Source organism: Phyllobates terribilis, unplaced genomic scaffold (genome assembly GCF_046119375.1).
Source record: "Phyllobates terribilis strain yellow unplaced genomic scaffold, ASM4611937v1 Scaffold_9__5_contigs__length_417890890, whole genome shotgun sequence".
NCBI classification, from domain to species: domain Eukaryota; kingdom Metazoa; phylum Chordata; class Amphibia; order Anura; family Dendrobatidae; genus Phyllobates; species Phyllobates terribilis.
In genome coordinates, this window is record NW_027362769.1 from 101,679,132 (window position 1) to 101,694,820 (window position 15,689).

The window sequence follows — 15,689 nt, forward strand, 5'->3', positions numbered from 1 at the left end:
AATTCATCAACTGAACAATATTTACTAAGAAAAATAAAATACTAACGTATAGCAACTATGTTGTTCAATAGAAATGAAAACTATCACTGAAGACAAGCCAAAAAAAACTTTAACTAAGAAAGGAGATGCTTCCAAAATGGGAGGTAAAACACAATATTTGTTTTACTGTAGCCATATAGATCACCAGAAGTGTGGTCTATAGTAAAATATTTGTATTTAATATACTTAAATTAGTGGAAACCAAGGAAAGACCGATCAATCAAGAGATGCCACAAACAACTAAATCTAAAAAAGAAACTGAGCTTCATAAAGAAGGTATTATATGTTAGTTATATATCATTTCATCCACAGTAACTATTAATTCATCAATTGAAATATATTCACTAAAAACAATCAAATACTAATTTTTAGCTAACATCTTGTTCAATAGATATTACAAAGAGATCTATCATTGAAGACAAGTCAAAAATTACTGTACCTAAGAGAGAAGACACTTCCAAAGTGGAAGGTAAAACACTATATCTTTTTTACTGTAATCAATTAAATCACCAACAGTGTGGTCTATAGTGAAATATTTATATTTAATATACTTAAATTAGTTGAGACCAAGGAAAGACAGATCCATCAGGAGATGCCACAAACAACTGAGTCTAAAAAAGAAACTGGCCTTCATAAAGAAGGTATTATATGTCATATAGCATACCATCCACAGTGACTGTTATTTAATCAACTGAAAAATATTCAGTAAAACTCAAATACTAATTTTTAACTAACATCTTGTTCAATAGATATTACAAAGAGATCTATCACTGAAGACAAGCCAAAAATTAATGTAACTAAAAAAGAAGATACTTCTAAAGTGGAAGGTAGAACACTATATATTTTTTTACTGTAACCATATAAATCACCAACTATAGTGTATAGTAAAAATATTATATTTTAACCTATTTAAATTAGTTGAGACCAAAGGAAGACAGATCACTGAAGAAATGCCACAAACAGCTAAGCCTAAAAGGGAAACTGACCTTCATAAAGAAGGTACAATATATTATAAAATATACCATCTACATTAACAATGAATTTGTCAACTAAAAAATATTTAATAAAAAAAAAATACTAATTGTTAGCCACTATGTTGTTCAATAGATATCCCAAAGAGATCTATCACTGAAGACAAGCCAAAAATAACTTTAACTAAGAGAGAAGATACTTCCAACATTGAAGGTAAACTACAAAATCTGTTTTACTGTAACCATATAAATTACCACAAGTATGGTCTATAGTAAAATATTTACATTTTATTATATTTAAATTAGTTGAGACCAAGGAAAGACCGATCCCTCAGGAGATACCACAAACAACTAAAACTAAAAAAGAAAATGGCCTTCATAAAGAAGGTATTATATTTTATAAAACATTATCCACATGTTAAAAAACATATTAACATATTATATAAAATATTTACATAAAAACAAATACTAATTTTTAGCTAACATCTTGTTCAATAGATATTACAAAAAAATCTATTTCTGAAGACAAACCAAACATTACTGTAACTAAGAGAGAAGATACTTCCAAAGTGGAAGGTAAATCTCAATATTTTTTTTAATTGTAACTATATAAATCATCAAATTATAAATCTCAATATGTTTTTTAATTGTAACCATATAAATCATCAAATTATAGTCTATAGTAAAATAATTACTTTGTAATCTTTGTAAATTAGTTGAGACCAAGGCAAGACTGATCCCTGAGGAGATGCCACAAACAACTAAGCCTAAAAAAGAAACAGGTCTTTATATAGAAGGTACTATGCATTATAAAACCTACCATCCACAGTAACCATTAATTCATCAACTGAAATATATTCTCTAAAACATCAAATGCTAATTTTTAGCTAACATCTTGTTCAATAGATATCACAAAGAGATCTATCACTGAAGACATGCCAAACATTACTGTAATTAAGAAAGAGGAAGGTAAAAGACAATATTTTTTTTCACTCTAATCATATACATCATCCAACTATAGTCTATAGTAAAATAATTATATTTTAACCTATTTAAATTAGTCGAGACCATGGAAAAACTGATGTCTCAGGAGATGCCACAAACAACTAAGCCTAAAAAAGAAACTGATCTTCATAGAGAAGGTACTATATACTATAAAATATACCATCTACCTTAATTATTAATTCATCAGCTAAAAATATTTTCTAAGAAAAACAAAATACAAATTTTTAGCTACTATGTTGTTTAATAGATATCTTAAAGAGATCTATCATTGAAGACAAGCTAAAAATAACTTTAATTAAGGAAGAAGATGTTTCCAAAGTGGAAGGTAAAATGTGATATCAATTTTACTGTAACCATATAAATCACCACAAGTATAAGCTATAAAAAAATATTTATATTTAGGAGATGTCACAAACAACTAAACCTAAAAAAGAAACTGGCTTTTATAAAGAAGGCACTATATCTTATAAAATATATTATCTACAGTAACTATTAGTTTATCAGCTGAAAAATATTCACTATGAAAATCAAATACTAATTTTTAGTTAACATCTTGTTCAATAGATATCACAAAGAGATCAATTACTGAAGACAAGCCAAAAATTACTGTATCTAACGCAGAAGATACTTCCAAAGTGGAAGGTAAAACAAAAAATCTGTTTTTACTGTAGCCATATAAATTATCAAATTATAGTCTATTGTAAAGTAATTTTATTTTAACTTATTTAAATTAGTTGAGACCAAGGAAAGATCGATCCATCAGGAGATGCCACAAACTAAGCCTAGAAAAGAAACTGGCCTTCATAAAGAAGGTACTATATATAATAAAACCTACCATCCACAGTAACCGTTAGTTCATCAACTGAAAAATATCCACTAAAAAAAACAAAACATTAATTTTTAGCTAACATCTTGTTCAATAGATATCACAAAGAGATCTATCACTGAAGACAAGCCTACAACTACTATATCTAAGGGAGAAGATACTTCCAAAGTGGAAGGTAAAACACAATATCTTTTAAAACTGTAGCCATACAAATCAAATTATAGTCTACAGTAAAATTATTATATTTTAACCTACTTAAATTAGTTGAGACCAAGGAAAGACTGATCCCTGAGGAGATACCACAAACAACTAAGGCTAAAATGGGAATGGGTCTACATAAAGAAGGTACTATATCTTACAAACTTACTATCTACATTAACTATTAATTGATTGATCAACTGAAAAATACTCAATAAAAAAATGAAATTCTAATTTTTAGTTAAAATCTTGTTCAATAGATATCACAAAGAGATCTATCACTGAAGACAAGCCTACAATTACTATATCTAAGGGAGAAGATACTTCCAAAGTGGAAGGTAAAACACAATATCTTTTAAAACTGTAACCATACAAATCAAATTATAGTCTACAGTAAAATTATTATATTTTAACCTACTTAAATTAGTTGAGACCAAGGAAAGACTGATCCCTGAGGAGATACCACAAACAACTAAGGCTAAAATGGGAATGGGTCTACATAAAGAAGGTACTATATCTTACAAACTTACTATCTACATTAACTATTAATTGATTGATCAACTGAAAAATACTCAATAAAAAAATGAAATTCTAATTTTTAGTTAAAATCTTGTTCAATAGATATCACAAAGAGATCTGTTTCTGAAGAAAAGCCAAACATTACTATAACTAAAAAAGAAGATACTTCCAAAGTGGAAGGTAAAGCACATTATCTTTTTTTACTGTAACCATAATAATCACGAAAGTATGGTTTATAGTAAGATATTTGTTTTTTAATATATTTTAAATAGTTGAGAGCAGAGAAACAACAATCCCTCAGGAGATGCCACAAACGACTAAACCTAAAATAGAAAGCAGCCTTCATAGAGATGTATATATATTATAAAACATACCATCTACTTTAATCATTAATTTGTCAACTGAAAAATATTCGCTAAACAAACAATACACTAATTTTTAGCTACTATCTTCTTCAGTAGATATCACAAAGAGATCTATAACTGAAGACAAGCCAAACATTACTGTAACTAAGAGAGAACAGGCTTCCAAATTGGAAGGTAAAACACAATATCTATTTTAATGTACCCATATAAATCACCCAATTATATTCTATAGTAAAATAATTATATTTTAATATATTTAATATAGTTGAGACCAAGGAAGGATCGATCCTTCAGGAGATGCCACAAACAACTCAGCCTAAAAATGAAATCGGCCTTCAAAATGAAGGTACTATATGTTATGAAACATAGCATCCCCAGTAATTATTAATTCAACAACTGAAAAATATCCCCTAAAATCAAAATAGCAATTTTTAGCTATCATCTTGTTTATTAGATATAACAAAGAGACCTATCTCTGAAGACAAGGCTACAATAACTGTAACTAAGAGAGAAGATACTTCCAAAATGGAAGGTAAAAGACTATACAATAGAATATTTCATATTGAAATCATATGAATCATATGAATCACCAAAAGATATGTTACATTAAATTATAATTGTATTTTAATATACTTAAATTAGTTGTGACTCAAGAAAAAGTCATCCTTCTGGAAGAGCCAGAAATGACTGTACCCAAAAGAGAAGTTGGCCTTCATAAGTCAGGTATTATCAGAAATCATATCTAAATGTCATCCCACATACCATTAATATCTTCATAAAAAAATGTGCAACTAAAACCTTTTCTTTCAACTACTCACTATTCTCAAGACCATTTTGATAGCTGAATGAAATAAGCTTGTAAGGAAGTGGCATACGTTTTTATTCTACAATTATCATGATGCATTTACCATACGTCCATTTCTAATCACAAACACTGAATAAATAAACCAAAAGCAAATTACTAATTGTAAACTAATATCTTCAGTGACAGAATCACAAAAAAAACAGATTGATGATGAAAAAATACTGATTGCTACAACAAGAAGAGCTGATACCTATGTCGAAGGTATTTTGATTCTTTTACATTATCACCGGTCCATAAATATTATTTGAATTTTACTTTGCTAATACTAAACTAATATCTTTAGAAGTAGACGTCCTTAAAGAACTGACTCCAGAAGACAAGATGCAGAGTGTTGAACATTTATATAGTAGAGCTCTCAAGCATCATCTTGAAGGTAGAATATCAATCTTGGAATTCTATTTTAGTTATTTTACTTTGGTTTAGTTATATGGGAACATATACTAATACAAACTTAATATCTTTAAAGAAATGCCAGTGTTAGAAAGTATCACACATGAAGAAGAGTCATGGAATGTGCAACAATCTAAAAAAGATGTTGAAAACCGCATAAAAGGTATTAGGATTTGTGACTAATACATGCAATTACCAATTTATTAACAGTACTATTAAAAATAAACTAATATCTTTAAAGCTATGGATTTTCCAAAACGATCACCATCTGAAGACAAGCCAAGTGTTACCAAGAAACTAATATTGTCCAAAGAAGAAGGTATATAAGATAACCATTGTTTTATTCTTATGCCAAATTGCAAAATGCAAAAAACAATGGGTGCTCCGATTCTAACTTCAAACTAATATCTTTTAAGAGTTTCCAAGTGTGTTGACGTTCGAAGACAATCTAACTATTCCTGAGTCTATAGAAGAAGATGTTTACACAGAGAAAGGTATATCGTGTATCATCTTTCCAATCATTGTCAATTTTTAGGTTCTAATGACTAAAACCCAACGAAGAAAGACATTAAAGCCTTTTCACATAGAAAAAAATAAACTAATGTTTAGACCTCTATGTCACTTTGAACCTCTTATAATGTCTTCTCTGTTTCAAACTGAGGAAATTAGTGATAGTTACTCTCTAATTTGAAATTATTGTCCTTAAAGCAGTAGAATTGCCAAAGACAGTAGCTCCGAAAGAAAAAGCTTCCATTGTAATTCCTAAAAAAGAAGTGAAGTCACCTACAGAAGGTATATTATTTTGTAACTGCATGAATATATATGCATTTATACGAAATATACATACTTTCTGGAAAGTGTTAATGCCAAACTAATATCTTTAAAGAACCCGATTCTACTGTACCTACAAGTAAGAGAGAGGTTTTTGAAGAGGAAAAAGTTCTTCCAGTTCCCAAAAAAGAAGCTGCAGGTCCTGCTGCAGGTATATCTTCATAACGTCATGTTTCTTTAGATGTCTATATGTGGTTTGTCAATGTACTATGTACTGAATTAAGACTAATATCTTTACAACTAGTGGAAGTGGTTACAAAGCCCAAGCCAGGGGTTGAATCTAAAAAAGAGATTGTTCCACAAGTGGAAGGTATATAAATGTCCTTTGTTTACTTTTTTACTTTCTTACTATGGTATAAATGTCTGATCAGGAAAAATAACCTCTTTTTATTTCATGTTTGTTACTTTGTTTCCTTCTGTCTTTTTTGGCAACACTTATGTCTTATTAATATCTTTTAAGAACCTGCTGTGTTATCAAAGAAACCCATAATCGAAGACAAAAAATCTGTTACAGTTCCTAAAAAAGATGTAGCACCTTCTGTAAAAGGTATATTCATTTTATGTTTACCTTTTTAAATAACAGATTATACAAATTTTTACACAACTTTTAGTTTTGACAAATTGTCACATTTTTATTGCCAAAGTTATAGATAAAAAAAACCTTAAGAAATGTCCTGAATAGTTTGAAGCTCCCTATTATTAATTGTCAACTTTATAAAATTAAATTTCATTTTAATGCATATATAAAAATATTATCAAAAATGTTATCTTTAAAGTGGTAGAAGCAAAGCAGAAAAAAGTTGTTGAAGAGAAAACTTCGGTCCAAATCTCTAAAAGAGCAGTTGTTCCCGATTCAGGTATATAAATGAAAATTAAAAATATGCAAAAAATATTTGTTGAATAGACCACAAATTTTTCAAGAAATCTAAATATCTCTTAAAGTGCCAACTGACCGTAAGATCCCTGTGTCAGAGGAGAAACCCTACATTAAAGCTCATCCTTTAACAGGTATTTTTGATTCAATCCTGCTACTGTTTTACATTGAAATGACCACTATTAAAAATAGTAGCCTAATATGTTTCACTATAATATTTTCCAAGTGCCAGAGGTTTTTCAAAAAACAATTACAACACCAGAGGAAACACCTGTATATTTATCTGAAGAGGAAGAAGAAGAGTTTGAACTAGAAAATGAAGGTATAGCTAAATGTATCCATCATAACCATTCATCATTTCACCTCTCAAATCATCCCATCATTTCTTTCTTGTTTTAGAACTAAAAATAAATTAAATTATAATTCACACAATGGATTAATAAGCAGAACAGAACTTCTAGTGTATAGATTGTAAACAGGTTTAAAGAGAAAATATTTTTAAATAACATTTATAATACCATTTAAAAACACTCACCCAATCTATACCATTGTGTTCAGTATGTTTTCAAGAAGAAGGACTCTCTGAGCACATCTTTTAAAATCTTTCATTTTTTTCATTCGTCATTGTCTTGTATATCTTGGCTGTCTTATGTCTTGTTTGTCTTGTTATCAATTATAATTTCATACAAAATATCTTTGTTGCTCTATGCACAAAAAACCTTGTACTCAATGTGGATTCATTTTCCCGTTAATACGTAATCCTGTTCTTTAAAGAGTATGAGTCTGAGGAGAGCACCATTGAGACACCTTCTCCCTTGATAAAGGAGGAGATGAGAGAATTAAAAGGTATTAGGAATGTTTATGATCATAGCATATCACTATATCCATTCTTGTTCATCATCACAGAAATGAAGTAAATTTAACACGGTGTTCATATTTTATTTTAAGTTCATATGCTTTTTTAACCTGTTTGTTTCTGTTCGTAAATGTTCCATGTCATCTAAGCATTTTAATATTTCTGTTTAATCATTGGGAACCATCATACCATTTATCATTTTATTTTTCATTAAATATTTGGTGTCATATTATCAAATTAAGTTCCTTATCTTTCTTTAAAAAAAAAACTTATTTACCATGCACATTGCTAATACTCTTACATTACCTTATAACAGGTTATTCTAATCAATATAGCAGATCTGATTGTCAGAATGACCAGCTCAGTAAATATCCTATTATTTTCTTCAAAGCTCCGGAAGACAAAAAGAAGATTTTACCTGAAAAACCAGCTCCATCCGAGAGAGTAGAACCAGCTAAAGGTATAGCAACTCTTCACACTAGATAGAGAAGAGTACAATAAATACCTAGCTACTGTTATTTCTATTCTTATGTATAAAAGAAAATATCTTACTTCTTTACATATTTTATGTTGTTGTTTTTTCATGTCGTATTATCTGTTTTGTTAGTTATATTTCGAAACATTTGTGCTTGTATTGTCCAAAAGTTTATAAATTAAAGTTAGTAGTTATTGGTTTACAGTAGTTCATTTAGGGCATAGTGTACTAGTGTATATTACTGTAAAAGACTTAAAATATCTTAGTTATGTACAGAAATATACATAGGATATATTACCAGGAACCAATAAATTATACATGAAAACGTACACAAGTGGCAAATTCATTCAGATCTCTAAGATTGAGAAATTAAATTGTATCTTTTTGAAGTACCTGAACCTGAAAAGAAATTTATCCGTAAACCTAAACCTGAGATTACACCTCCCAAAAAAGAAGAAGTTAGTTTTAAAAAAGGTATAGTTGTACATTTATTAGAACATGCAGCTAAACTTAGTGGAATCTTGCTACTAAAACATTATACCATTGTAGTTAACTGCTGAATCGTGTAACAAAGCCAGGGAATTTAATTCTTCTCAACTATTTAGCTATACTAGATCTAACAAGATTTAATAATAAAATTGGCTTTGCTTTAAAGTAAATGAAATATTTGAAATTTACACTATTACATTTCTTTAACATTAGGACTTATCACTTGTAAAATAATAGCTAACTACAATATTTTTGGAAAGTTAACAAGTTGCTGTTCTCTTTATATGGTGAAGCTTCCTGAAATAATCCTACTGCAGATTTTACAAAATTAAAAAAAAAATAAAACAGCAAATCTACTTTTTGGTAATTCAGTTCTGAGCTATTGTACAATTGTCTGTCCTTTGTATTTTTAAATGGAAATTAGTTCTTTGTTCTACATGCTTCCAAATGCTTTATGTTTAACGTTCCAGTTTGAGATTTTCTTCATATGTCCACATCTTAAACACCATAGAGTAAAAAACAAAATTCTCTGTCTTGAAGTTTTAAAACCAGCCAAAAAAGAAGTTGAAGAGCCTCATGTAGTAAAAGAAGCAGAGAAGCTGAAAAAACCTGAGCCTGCTGTAGAAAAAGTTAAAACACCTGAAGGTATCTAGCATAATATCTCTAATTAATGACAAATGTTAAATGTAGTGTATTGTACTTTGTTGCGTTGACTTTTTTGTCTTGTAATGTATTTTAAATACATCTTAAATGAAGCTTTAGAATGTTACTTAGTGGCAGCGTGACTTCATTACTTATATATCAGTCTTCCACCATTAAGAAAACTTTTTGAACAAAGTAACTCCATCAGTCTTGCTTGTAAAACTTCAATACTATTTTTAAGTTACGGAAGTCCAGAAGAAAAAGTTACCAGAGGTAACGCCAAGTGTGAAAAAAGAAGCAAAACCAGAACCTGAAGCAGCTAAAGGTACATGCATTTGGGATTCTCTTCTAACCGGACAATTAGCTTTAATACTTGGATAACTTAACAATTTCCTAATTAAGAAAGTGAACTATTACTTTGTGGATTTAACCATCTTTTTACACTTGAAAAAAAAATCAACTTCACTAATGCGTCTTTGAAATCTTCTTTTGAATATATAATTATAATGTAAAATCTGTGTACTCCTAACTTTAACTTTTGTATAATTCATATTTAAGATTTTTTGCTTCTTTAACAGTTCATTCAAAATAAATGCTTAGAGTATGAATTTTAATTAACCAATGATAATGTGTTTAAAGTTCCAGAAAAAGCGAAGACTTCACCAGTGTCCTCACCACCAAAAGTGCCTTCACCTCTGGAAGGTAGGAAAAAATTTTGCAAAATGGCCACTCTACAAAAAATTGCTAACAATTAGTGTTAAAGGGGTTGTCCAGTCAAAAGTAATAAGTCTGCAGTTACCATGTGTGACTGCAAATTTATGAATCCCCCAGCGCACACACTGTGCGCTGCGAGGATTCGTCAGTTTCAGACCCGTTAACAGAGTGTATGTATGAGATATACATACCCACGGTCAGTGGGTGTGGCCTCGCTCTGCATACACTTGTATTGAGCAAGGCTGTGCCTTCTAGTCAGACACGCCCACTGGCTGTCTGCATCACTAGATGGGGCGTGGCCTCGCTCCATACAAGTGTATGTGTAGCACCCTGAGGATTCGGCTGCTGCAGGGGTATTACACCTCAAGCCTGAGGTGTGATATTCCACTCCCGGGTAAGGACGGAGTGTGGAACTGAGCTCAGAAAGCTGCATGCACTACACACATCCCATTTCCGAGGAGCAGACCAACGGTACTCCCACTTAGAAATGTGCAGGTACGACCGAGTCTGTTCCTGGCTGGAGTGGGAGGGGGGTGGTACATCCCAGTAGTGTAGGGGCAGATAGGGGGAGCAGCCTGGGTAAAGTTAGGAGCTCATTGGGTGCTGGTCACCTGAGCTCACACATAGAGGGTGTATATAAGGTGGGCACCAACTAAGAACAGGGTCAGATGCAGAGAGAAAGTCAGGAGCAGAGGAGAAGAAAGACCCAGAGTGAGAGAGGAGAAGAAAGAGAGACCCAGAGGGGGAAACAGCAGAAAAGGACTCCAAGATCCCAACTTAAATCCCCGGGTGAAGAGTCGGCATCAGGGTACCGGAACCCAAGCTGGTGGGGGTAAAAACATTCCCCAGCCAGAGACCGGAGACCGTGGGCAGCGTTTGCCACGGTCACCCACCACATCCACCCCGAAGGCACACCACATGAAGGGTCAGGGAACCCAAGGCCAAGGGTGTCCCAACAGAAGGCCCGAGGGAGCTGGACCTAGGTGGATCACTGGTGGGGACGGCCAGAGAACGGGACAGAAGGAGAGCTCAGGGCCACGCTCCGGACTTGTTTGGGGGTTGGCTGGATCCAGGACCTGGTGGACGCAGCACGGCTCGGGTGGTCACTCGAAGCTGGAGTGACCAGTACAACATCTGCAGTAAGTAAACACCCTTAACTGCACAACCCGACTCTGTCTTCATTGCCGTCTGCACTGCACCACCACAACCCCCATCCTCTGCACCTGTCCCCTCTGAGGCTATACCCCTCCCGTTGGGGGTTATCCCACCAAGCTGCGTACCCACCATCAGCCTCAGCGGACCCTGCTGCAGCGGCGGCCACAGTGACCGCATCACAACGGGTGGCGTAGTCGACACAAAAGAACTCTTAATAACATCTGTAGGACTGCCACATAACACTGAGTTTGACGCCCTGGGCACGGGCCGGGTCACAGCCGCTCGGAGACTACAACCCCCCATCTGATCCGGTGCCGGGTATTCCCCTCAAAAAGGAATATGTCCCAGGGGGCGCGTCAACTTTGGCGTAGTCGGCAGGATTACGTGCCCGCAACACCCGGGTACTGCGTGCCTGAAGAAAAGAACAAGTTTACCTCAAAAAGAAGTCTCCTGCCGGTTCCGGAGGGTCCCCGCCATCGGACCCCATCACCAGTCGATTCCAGCCGGTTGTCCGCCATTTCCAGCTTGTTCCCGCCATCTGCAGAGTTTCCCGCCACTGGGCGACGCTTCCCGCCAAATCCGAAGATTTCCCGCCTTGGAAGAGCAGCGGACGCCATTATGGGCGTGCCAAAGGAGGGCAAGAGGCCGCCTCCCATCGTGGGCCAGGACAGAAAATGGCGCCAAAAGTGGAAACCGCCCCCACCAACAGAGACTGTGATGCTGGAGGTGTCTGTCAGCGTGAAAGAACTGCCCCTGGAGCTGACAATCACCAAGTGGCCCCGGGACCGCCCTCGAAGTGGGAGGACGGAGAAGAAGAGAGCAAAGATGGGTGTCGCCTGGAGCAGTCTGGAGAGAGCGCACCCGGAGACAAGAAGCCTAGAGCTGAGTCCAGAAGAAGCTTACCCGGAGATGGAAGAAGAGCAGAGCAGCACCGGCCCGCTGGCCAGGAGCCTGCTGGAGACAACGAGAGGAGAGCAGAGCAGCACCGACCCGTTGGTCAGGAGCCTGCTAGAAGCAATGACCCCACTAGGCTTAGTGGAGGTCCTGGCACAGCTCCCCCGAGATCGGGAGTGTGCACAGACCGCGCTGGAGGGCCTCGCACGGAGGATGGCCCGGGTGCAACGAGAGACGTTGGCGGAGTGGAGCCGAGAAATGGCCCAGCGGACCGAGACTCGTCAGCGGAGCACGCCACCCGAGACGAGGAGACAGACCGCCTCTGAGGATGGCGCAGGAGGACTGAAGGCCGGAGACGGCGCCGAGAAGGGAGCCGAACGAAAGGAGGCAGGTAAAAGGGACGTCTCTATCCCCAAACCGGGAAACCGCGTACCTGCCCCAGCTCCCCGTCGCAGAGCCCGAAGTACCCCCTGCCGTGCCCGTAACCGCAACGTCACCGCCACAGACTAGGCCTCAACCGGAAGCCGCAGCCGCGACCCCTGTGACGTCACACGCCTCGACCCCGAGCGTGACCAAGCAGGAAGTACCACCAGCCTGGTCGCAGGGCCTAGTACCCCCGGGCGCCGCAATACCAATAGCGCCCCCTACCTCCGCGGAGCCACCGGCCTGGTCGCAGGGCCAAGTAGCCCAGGGCGCCGCCGTCCTTACGGTGCCCTTCACTTTCCAGGTGCCTCAGGCCTGGCCGCAAGGCCTGGGCAACCCGGGCGCCACCACCACCGCGCCCATAAAACCAAGAGTGCCGCATCTGGGAGAAGATCTCATGGGGTTCACTCAGGAGACCCGGGCAGCTGCAGCGGAGCGTGCAGAGTGCTGCCGCCAGCAGCTCGAGGTCTTTGAGAGGGAGCGGAGAGAGAGGCGGGTCCGGGAACAACAAGCCCAAATAAGGAGCGCGGAGCAGAAGAGCCGGACCAGGAGAAACCCCCGTGCAGCGCATGGTCCCCGTACCATCGGGACTGTGATAAAGTTCAATCTGCAGCATGGGTGGGGCTTCATCCGAGATCACCGCACCCCAGGCGACGTCTTCGTGACTAGAAGAGACGTTGAGTCCCACCTACCGGAGGGACACAGAGGACGTGACCTGTATATAGGGGACGAGGTCACCTTCACCCGGCACAAGTGTGCCAAAGGACCCTACGCCCTCCATGTGCATCGCCTGACGGAGGAGGAGCTGCGGTGTGAGGAGGAGCAAGAGGACCCGGACGGGTCTGAAGCTAAAGGTAACCACAAAGAAAGAGCAGGAGGACGTCGTCGTTAAGTACAGCAGAGTACAAGCTGTATATAGTTGCCCGTCGGGGCACAGTGAACTGTTGCTAATATAGTCCCCGTTGGGACCAGCAAATTGAACTGTTACCCGTATTTCCCTTAATCCCTCTGACCGAGGACTGAGAGCGGTCATCCCTATTCTCATTACCTGGCCGAGGACTGAGAGCGGCCATATCCCTTGTATATAGTTGCGCTTCCTAAAGCGCCCCCTACCGGTTTTATAGGAAGACCATTTTTCTAAGAGAAACTGTTGCACTTTTCCCGGGCACACGTTGCACAGTGTCCGGAGGAGGAGCTAGAAGACGAGAATGTTATTTATGAAAAAGTTTTATGATGCTGCTAATATATATGTTTTATATGTTTTATTATGTTGTTTATGAAAAAAAAAAATTGTATGTTTTGGATGATGTTTTATATCTTACAGCCCGAGGACGTGCTGTGATTTACCAGGGGGGAATGTAGCACCCTGAGGATTCGGCTGCTGCAGGGGTATTACACCTCAAGCCTGAGGTGTGATATTCCACTCCCGGGTAAGGACGGAGTGTGGAACTGAGCTCAGAAAGCTGCATGCACTACACACATCCCATTTCCGAGGAGCAGACCAACGGTACTCCCACTTAGAAATGTGCAGGTACGACCGAGTCTGTTCCTGGCTGGAGTGGGAGGGGGGTGGTACATCCCAGTAGTGTAGGGGCAGATAGGGGGAGCAGCCTGGGTAAAGTTAGGAGCTCATTGGGTGCTGGTCACCTGAGCTCACACATAGAGGGTGTATATAAGGTGGGCACCAACTAAGAACAGGGTCAGATGCAGAGAGAAAGTCAGGAGCAGAGGAGAAGAAAGACCCAGAGTGAGAGAGGAGAAGAAAGAGAGACCCAGAGGGGGAAACAGCAGAAAAGGACTCCAAGATCCCAACTTAAATCCCCGGGTGAAGAGTCGGCATCAGGGTACCGGAACCCAAGCTGGTGGGGGTAAAAACATTCCCCAGCCAGAGACCGGAGACCGTGGGCAGCGTTTGCCACGGTCACCCACCACATCCACCCCGAAGGCACACCACATGAAGGGTCAGGGAACCCAAGGCCAAGGGTGTCCCAACAGAAGGCCCGAGGGAGCTGGACCTAGGTGGATCACTGGTGGGGACGGCCAGAGAACGGGACAGAAGGAGAGCTCAGGGCCACGCTCCGGACTTGTTTGGGGGTTGGCTGGATCCAGGACCTGGTGGACGCAGCACGGCTCGGGTGGTCACTCGAAGCTGGAGTGACCAGTACAACATCTGCAGTAAGTAAACACCCTTAACTGCACAACCCGACTCTGTCTTCATTGCCGTCTGCACTGCACCACCACAACCCCCATCCTCTGCACCTGTCCCCTCTGAGGCTATACCCCTCCCGTTGGGGGTTATCCCACCAAGCTGCGTACCCACCATCAGCCTCAGCGGACCCTGCTGCAGCGGCGGCCACAGTGACCGCATCACAACGGGTGGCGTAGTCGACACAAAAGAACTCTTAATAACATCTGTAGGACTGCCACATAACACTGAGTTTGACGCCCTGGGCACGGGCCGGGTCACAGCCGCTCGGAGACTACAACCCCCCATCTGATCCGGTGCCGGGTATTCCCCTCAAAAAGGAATATGTCCCAGGGGGCGCGTCATATGGAGCAAGGCGGTGCCGACTGGCCGAGGGTATGTATAACTTATACATACTCTCTGTTACCAAGTCTGAAACCGGCGAATCCCCTCGGCGCACAGTGTGTGCGCTGGGGGATTCATAAATTTGTAGTCACACATGGTAACTGCAGACTTATCACTTTTGACCGGACAACCCCTTTAACTGTTTCTAGTAAAATCATTTAGTGTATTTACAATACAAGTACTCAGTACATAAATATTTAGATAATTCAGATTTTTATTAATATTATATTGCACATATATTAATGTATAGTGTTAAAAGTCTCAACTATCAATTTTATGCTAATTGACCATATATAATTTTCATATTGACTATTTTATAAGGCCAAAACACATATTTAAATGTTTAACAAACCCAAAACTTTCTTAAAATGCTCACAACATTGACCTTTATTGCAGTGTTTTTTTCTTAGAGTATAAACAATATTAAATACATTTTACCTTACAGGTGTTCCATCACCAAAAGGAGATGAAGCTGCCGTTACAGCACCAGTCACAGCTCCAGTGGTTGGGAAGAAGACAGGTACATGTATTATGTGGATGGATATTTGTTGGGTTTTTTTTTAGCATC

The 15,689-nt window shown here is 38.4% G+C and overlaps 1 protein-coding gene across 50 annotated transcripts in view; it reads left to right on the forward strand.

The window, feature by feature from the left end:
* The window catches only part of TTN (titin), a 282,255-nt gene that overhangs the window by 163,140 nt on the left and 103,426 nt on the right, over positions 1-15,689 (forward strand). For 37 of the 50 annotated variants that reach the window (XM_073646811.1, XM_073646863.1, XM_073646838.1 and 34 more), the window contains 43 exons: positions 72-143; positions 235-315; positions 431-508; positions 600-680; positions 789-866; positions 958-1,038; positions 1,147-1,224; positions 1,317-1,397; positions 1,509-1,586; positions 1,727-1,807; positions 1,917-1,979; positions 2,072-2,152; positions 2,263-2,340; positions 2,580-2,657; positions 2,750-2,827; positions 2,939-3,016; positions 3,106-3,186; positions 3,300-3,377; positions 3,467-3,547; positions 3,661-3,738; positions 4,017-4,097; positions 4,189-4,269; positions 4,378-4,455; positions 4,566-4,646; positions 4,909-4,989; positions 5,072-5,161; positions 5,255-5,341; positions 5,420-5,497; positions 5,595-5,672; positions 5,887-5,970; positions 6,065-6,160; positions 6,254-6,319; positions 6,470-6,556; positions 6,786-6,866; positions 6,952-7,017; positions 7,110-7,205; positions 7,658-7,729; positions 8,131-8,199; positions 8,605-8,688; positions 9,244-9,348; positions 9,587-9,670; positions 9,985-10,047; positions 15,567-15,641. In XM_073646811.1, the coding sequence (XP_073502912.1) occupies positions 72-143; positions 235-315; positions 431-508; positions 600-680; positions 789-866; positions 958-1,038; positions 1,147-1,224; positions 1,317-1,397; positions 1,509-1,586; positions 1,727-1,807; positions 1,917-1,979; positions 2,072-2,152; positions 2,263-2,340; positions 2,580-2,657; positions 2,750-2,827; positions 2,939-3,016; positions 3,106-3,186; positions 3,300-3,377; positions 3,467-3,547; positions 3,661-3,738; positions 4,017-4,097; positions 4,189-4,269; positions 4,378-4,455; positions 4,566-4,646; positions 4,909-4,989; positions 5,072-5,161; positions 5,255-5,341; positions 5,420-5,497; positions 5,595-5,672; positions 5,887-5,970; positions 6,065-6,160; positions 6,254-6,319; positions 6,470-6,556; positions 6,786-6,866; positions 6,952-7,017; positions 7,110-7,205; positions 7,658-7,729; positions 8,131-8,199; positions 8,605-8,688; positions 9,244-9,348; positions 9,587-9,670; positions 9,985-10,047; positions 15,567-15,641 (3,426 nt within the window). The remainder of the gene's footprint in view (positions 1-71; positions 144-234; positions 316-430; positions 509-599; positions 681-788; positions 867-957; positions 1,039-1,146; positions 1,225-1,316; positions 1,398-1,508; positions 1,587-1,726; positions 1,808-1,916; positions 1,980-2,071; positions 2,153-2,262; positions 2,341-2,579; positions 2,658-2,749; positions 2,828-2,938; positions 3,017-3,105; positions 3,187-3,299; positions 3,378-3,466; positions 3,548-3,660; positions 3,739-4,016; positions 4,098-4,188; positions 4,270-4,377; positions 4,456-4,565; positions 4,647-4,908; positions 4,990-5,071; positions 5,162-5,254; positions 5,342-5,419; positions 5,498-5,594; positions 5,673-5,886; positions 5,971-6,064; positions 6,161-6,253; positions 6,320-6,469; positions 6,557-6,785; positions 6,867-6,951; positions 7,018-7,109; positions 7,206-7,657; positions 7,730-8,130; positions 8,200-8,604; positions 8,689-9,243; positions 9,349-9,586; positions 9,671-9,984; positions 10,048-15,566; positions 15,642-15,689) is intronic. The other 13 variants (XM_073646820.1, XM_073646864.1, XM_073646814.1 and 10 more) reach the window with 12 other exon arrangements.